General features: G+C 43.3%; 1 protein-coding gene across 5 annotated transcripts in view; it reads right to left on the bottom strand.

Annotated features, from left to right (window-relative positions):
* Positions 1 to 354: 354 nt before the first annotated feature.
* LOC5516148 (E3 ubiquitin-protein ligase TRIM37) overlaps positions 355 to 6,304 on the bottom strand; it is a 40,786-nt gene continuing 34,836 nt past the window's right edge. For 3 of the 5 annotated variants that reach the window (XM_048726302.1, XM_048726303.1, XM_048726305.1), the window contains 7 exons: positions 5,808 to 6,158; positions 4,121 to 4,237; positions 3,520 to 3,646; positions 3,190 to 3,257; positions 2,683 to 2,826; positions 1,882 to 2,058; positions 355 to 1,018 (listed from right to left, as the gene is read on the bottom strand). In XM_048726302.1, the coding sequence (XP_048582259.1) occupies positions 966 to 1,018; positions 1,882 to 2,058; positions 2,683 to 2,826; positions 3,190 to 3,257; positions 3,520 to 3,646; positions 4,121 to 4,237; positions 5,808 to 6,158 (1,037 nt within the window). In that variant the 3' untranslated portion in view covers positions 355 to 965. The remainder of the gene's footprint in view (positions 1,019 to 1,881; positions 2,059 to 2,682; positions 2,827 to 3,189; positions 3,258 to 3,519; positions 3,647 to 4,120; positions 4,238 to 5,807; positions 6,159 to 6,304) is intronic. The other 2 variants (XM_048726304.1, XM_048726306.1) reach the window with 1 other exon arrangement.

Raw genomic sequence — 6,304 nt, 5'->3', positions numbered from 1 at the left:
TGGTGGAAATAGAATAAATCTAAAAAGCACTGTTGGAAAGCTTGGATGCAGCCGAATAGCTGTAAAAAATCAAAATAGGGGAGGATTTATTTTGGGTCTGTTTTTTTATGTACATTTAGCCAAAACATAGCTAGGAGTCAATGGGTTAGCTTATGAGAGCTCGCAAAGTTTATCGAGATCTAACCGTGTGACTTTTTCGGTTTTCTACCGTTTGTATGAGGGATCTCTGTTCTTTTATTTTCTTTCTTTTTTTTTTTTGGGGGGGGGGGGGGGGAGGGGAGGGGGCTTTTTATTTCTAGTTTCTGTCGCCGGTTCTGCCATCCTCGCAAATCCAGGTTTATATAAAGGCCGGGCGACAGACAAATGACGTTTATTTCTAACAAATAACTGTACAAGAATATAATACTTTCATCCAAGCAAATCAAACTATTTTATACATTTTTTTATATATTTTATCTGTATTATCATTTGTCAGTTCTATTAGCAGCAATTATTCGTGTGTTCTCTCGCACAATAGCCATTCTATATACATAACTCTCATACAAAAAATATTTCTCACATATCTATCAGCCAGCTAGCGTGGGGCATTACTGCCGGCAGTCATTTCGAAATAACAACGAACAAAAGCGAGTTTTCCCAGCACAACTGATCATCGAGAAAAACAATGCGCTGACTATCGGGCATTGGATTATGGGAAAATGCACCAAATTGTTGGATTCTCGGAATATTTTACGTGCGCCCTTTTATTTGTAATCGCCCATTTATATTCATCTTACGATACTTTGGCTAAATTTTCTAAGAGTATCAGCTAGGTCACGTTAGCTGAACACCAAACTCCATTGAGCGAAACGGTGTATTTCTTTAAACTGTATTTTGATTTCCTTCTGTTTTTGGTCCCGATTTTCTTTCTTTTTTGTAGTCGATTATCCATAGTGATTTACTGGTAGCTATTATTTTCCAACTGTTCAAGACTTTTCAGCTGGGTTGGAGGTCGCTTGAATCTCGGTTTGTTCTGCTCCTATAAAAGGAAAAGGTGACAAATCAAAACTATGCAACGCATAGAGAGACCACGAACAAGGCTCGTACACAGTCTCTATAAGAGACTGTTATTTTATCATGGTTTTCTTTCCCGTTTTAGCGACTGGATATGAGTTGCCCACAAACAACATCACAAGAGCCGCGAAAGTTGAGGAGCTTTTCTCGGCACAACCGGAAAGTCTCGGTCTCGATAAGTTGTTATTAGAACTGCTTTTACATTTCTCGAGTCTTTTAACTTTTTTTTATATTCCATCGAAAAAAATGCTAACGTTATTTTCTAAACTTTAGTAAAGCCCTAAAGTCACCCGTAGGAAACCTTCCTAGTAATTTTACCAAAGCGGGCCGCAAACAAACAAACTTTTGATATAATTAAAGGGGCATGCTCCAGAATCTCACACGAATTGAACATCATTTTAAAAATCACTTAAAAATAAAACAACTTTTTTTCGAGGAAGCAAGCCCCTGTCCCATGTAGCACAAACTTTCGGCTTTCATCTCTTGACCCATCATCTCTAGCCTGCCCCACCCAGTCTTATTCAAGTTTGCCTTGAGTAGAGCACAATTAAACTTGTTTCGCATCTTACATTCACTATTGGAAAAGTTACGTGATCAAATCTAGAAATAATTCCATCGAAGGTTTTGCAATGCCTTCCCCAAATTGGCCGATGAAAATGAAAGCTTTCTCAAACTTGGTGACAAAATGGCAGCCGGCAAAGACTCTTCAAATGTCAGGTCCACCGACTACCAGTACTCGACAATAGTCGATCGTATTAATAACTCTGGTTTACGAACGCGACTATTTGGATATTTTGGATGATTCTTAAAAAAACAGAGTTGACTTACGGCTAGTTGCTGTCGTTGTCGCAACAGTCGTGTCCGTCCCTGAAGCAAACGCTGTCCCAGCAAGGGTAGAGACGGGAGGGACACCAGCTTCCTCTCCTAATCTCAGGGTTGAACCAAATTCTTCTTCGTCTGAAGAGTGAGTGCTGACGTACAACACGCTGTCTTCCTCGCACGAACCTATCAAGGGCAACAACAACCCAGTTTTATACAACCGTTCCACCAGCCTAGTTTTAGACAACCGTTCCACCAGCCTAGTTTTAGACAACTGTTACACCAGCCTAGTTTTAGACAACCGTTACGCCAGCCTAGTTTTAGACAACCGTTACGCCAGCCTAGTTTCTGACTCAGTTTTCGGAGTTTTCTGTGGTTGGCCGAAGTGGTTGGGGAGAGCCATTTCGGGTTACGTCACGTGGTCATCCGCAAAAGTTTCCAGTTATCGGGAGAATTGATAAAATAGATATACCTGCCACATTGGTGACTACATAGGTATGGTTACCAAGGTATTCAAAACTACGCGGCCACCACGAAAAAAAACCCGGACGTATCTTTGTCTGCTTTTTTTAAGCCTGGTACGCGCTCTCTGATTGGTTAGCTGTCTAACAGTGGTCGTGACTGCGAAATGCCTCCGTGTCACGGCACACCAAGATACTAAAATTCTATCCTCCCTAGGCTACTCTCGGCCAGTTGTATTTATTTGGATTCAAAAAGCGCGATTAAAAAAAGTGCAGTTAAATACAAGATTCAACATAAAACATAAGTGCTTTGTAAGTTGCGATATAACTGCAGGATGTCATTATTTACCTTCGTTCAGAAGGTCGGACGTGTTATGTAACATCGTAGACTCGAGGTCGTCTTCATCAGGCCCTGTGTAGCTCAAGCGGAATGCTTTGTTAAAAGTGGCAGTTCTCTTGAGTTCCGAGAGCAACTGTGCGCTCTTCTGCAGTCCTGGAAAAAAAGCAATAGCCATGCGGCAAATATTCCACAACGTCCGTTGGTTCGACTTGTGTGAAAAATGTTCTTATTTTCATTGAGGGCCTTTTTTTCCGTCGCTTTCTCAAGGGCTGTAGGAAAAGTGATTGTTAGGCTAAATTCTGATAAAAAAAACCCGAATTTCCCTCTTATTTGGCTAAAATGCGCCTTGTTTGCGACGCGCTCTCCGTGTCAAGTTACGTAGCGTAATCGGAGCTACTACCCTGTGGCGCGCGAACTGCCCTCGACAGGCTAGCTATAGCGAGGATCAGGAGTAAAGAGAAATGCCTTTTTTCTAGAAACTTTTCTAGGAAGTATCTAATGGAAGAAAGTGCTTACCATCCATCCCTACTATTGTTTGCGATGGCGACTTGGCGACCTTGCGCACGGTCTCTTTACTGCCAGAGCTGCAGCAGAATAAATAAAAAAGAATCTAAATGTGACAATACCGTAGCGAGGGGGCACGATACAGAAACAGTAAGAAAACAGGGGGGGGGGGGGCAGAGACACACCCTTCCTAGTCTTTTCTTTATAATTTACCCCCTCCCCTCGGGCCGACCCTTATGGGTGTTGTTAAGGCGCTGGTGAATAAACAATGATCCACCCCTAGTAATTGAGTAACTCAGATGACTGTTTAGGCCGATCTGGTACATCGCGTGTGATATTGACCTGGAGTTCGACGATGTCGAGCTGTCAATCTTTTCAGGCAGGTGATGTGGCGGGCTCCCTGTGGTATCCTGTTCTGGGCTGCACCCGCCCATGTCCAGGTCTGCTGTCACGGCTGCCTTTTGGCTTCCTGTGGTAGATGTGCAAGAAGTTCAATTGTTTCAGTGCGACGAGCGCTACCGTGACCACCTTAACAGTTTTGTGGGGTAGGCCAATAAGGATGCGAGAAACGTGTTATCTGATACGACGCGCGCTACCGTGACCACCTTGACAGTTTTGTGGGGTAGGCCAATAAGGATAACGGGGCATGTTATGATTGGCGTTAACATTTCAGCAAATAATTCCAGGGCTTGAGAAGCAATGAATTAAGTTTTGACAATGAATGAATACAGTAGAAACTGCACAGAAAAAAACAACCTATAAAAACAAAGAATGAAAACAAACCAGCAATAAAAACAAACAAGCAACGAAAACAAAAAATATTTGCTGCTGTTTATTATGTTGCTAGAGGATACAGTAATGAGTAGATCATTATATTCTCCAAAATAGATTTTCTGTACATAAAATAAATATACACCGAACTCAAGACTGAATCAGTACTTACGCTTTGGGGGCGATTTTCTAGCTTTGGGTTCCCTGTCTAGAACTGGAAGCGAGGCTCCTCTCCGCTGACAGCGATGGGGTCGGGAATGCCGTGCTGACGTCACACTTGACATTGTATCTGTAGATCACATGCGTACAAATCGGGAAATATGTACAGCAGGGGCAGGGAAAGCTTGGTATTATTTGATTCGGGTTTGAGCCAGGCCCAGAAAGCCCTGATACACCTTTCGGGGTGTCCCCATGGGAGAGTTTACTCAATATACTGACATATTTTCAGAGCTCCCCCCTTCAGGGAATAAAAAAATCGGGGCAAATTCAAGCTATAATAGATAAAGAAATGACTGCGCCCGTCACACCAGAGCCCATTTTGACAAAAAAAAAAAAAAAAAAAGAAAAAAAAACTCTCAAAATCTGTTGCTTTTTATTGTTGTTATTTTGCCGCTAAAAGTCTGAGCACGCGCGAGGTTGACAACCGAAAGGTCACGTGATCACCTTTAGTCTGTCAAAAAACAAAAACAAAAAAAAAAACAAACAAAAAACAAAGAAACTTAGCTTCGACCTAATTTCTACTTTGGCCAATACAATTAGTTGAGTTTACAGCACAAGTGTTCCCGTCCTCAATAGACCGTGCGTGGAGCCGGGTGGTTCTCCTCCACGTGCAGGTTTTCCTTTAGTCCTTACTAAAGCGGACCTATTGAGTGTGTACACGCCCGTACCTTCTATACTCTTGAGTGTGTCTATGGATTTTCCTTTAGTCCTTACTAAAGCGGACCTATTGAGTGTGTACACGCCCGTACCTTCTATATTCTTGAGTGTGTCTATGGATTTTCCTTTAGTCCTTACTAAAGCGGACCTATTGAGTGTGTACACGCCCGTACCTTCTATATTCTTGAGTGTGTCTATAGATTTTCCTATAGTCCTTAATAAAGCGGACCTATTGAGTGTGTACACGCCCGTACCTTCTATATTCTTGAGTGTGTCTATGGATTTTCCTTTAGTCCTTACTAAAGCGGACCTATTGAGTGTGTACACGCCCGTACCTTCTATATTCTTGAGTGTGTCTATAGATTTTCCTATAGTCCTTAATAAAGCGGACCTATTGAGTGTGTACACGCCCGTACCTTCTATATTCTTGAGTGTGTCTATGGATTTTCCTTTAGTCCTCACTAAAGCGGACCTATTGAGTGTGTACACGCCCGTACCTTCTATACTCTTGAGTGTGTCTATGGATTTTCCTTTAGTCCTTACTAAAGCGGACCTATTGAGTGTGTACACGCCAGTACCTTCTATACTCTTGAGTGTGTCTATAGATTTTCCTTTAGTCCTCACTAAAGCGGACCTATTGAGTGTGTACACGCCCGTACCTTCTATACTCTTGAGTGTGTCTATGGATTTTCCTTTAGTCCTTACTAAAGCGGACCTATTGAGTGTGTACACGCCCGTACCTTCTATACTCTTGAGTGTGTCTATGGATTTTCCTTTAGTCCTTACTAAAGCGGACCTATTGTGTGGGTACACGCCCGTACCTTCTATACTCTTGAGTGTGTCTATAGATTTTCCTATAGTCCTTACTAAAGCGGACCTATTGAGTGTGTACACGCCCGTACCTTCTATACTCTTGAGTGTGTCTATGGATTTTCCTATAGTCCTTACTAAAGCGGACCTATTGAGTGTGTACACGCCCGTACCTTCTATACTCTTGAGTGTGTCCAGTGCTGCGGCTGAGTTCTTGGCCTCGGCTCGGTTCAGACAGCTCTGGAGCTTCTCTAGCATACTCGTGCAGCGCTCGTATCGCGCGCGACTCGAGGATGCGGCTCGCTCCTCCGCACGTGACTGCTCAATCAAGGACACCGTCTTGCGAGCGTTCTCGGGATTGCGGCCGCTCTTCCATCGCGAGCGTGTCTCGCCGAGTTTGAGAAGGTTTAGCAGGGCCCGTGCCTCGGGATCTACTAGTGTGAGCGCGGCGGCTGCGGATGAATTTGGTGACGAGGATGCCCCTGGCGCAGAGTCTGGCTGGGGCGGCGGTTCAGGCTTTGGCTCTATGTAGACAAAACACAAGAAATCTCTTTGGTATTGTTTAAATTTGAAGTCAAAGGTAAAGACTTCCAGGATTCCCGATGCATCCACAATAACCGTTTAAAGGTATACCAGCTACTCGATGAATTAGCCGATGCAAAAATGGATG

This window comes from Nematostella vectensis, chromosome 4, assembly GCF_932526225.1.
Source record: "Nematostella vectensis chromosome 4, jaNemVect1.1, whole genome shotgun sequence".
Classification (NCBI taxonomy): domain Eukaryota; kingdom Metazoa; phylum Cnidaria; class Anthozoa; order Actiniaria; family Edwardsiidae; genus Nematostella; species Nematostella vectensis.
The sequence above is the reverse complement of the archived record's forward strand: the minus strand, read 5'-3'. Positions and strand labels throughout refer to the sequence as shown.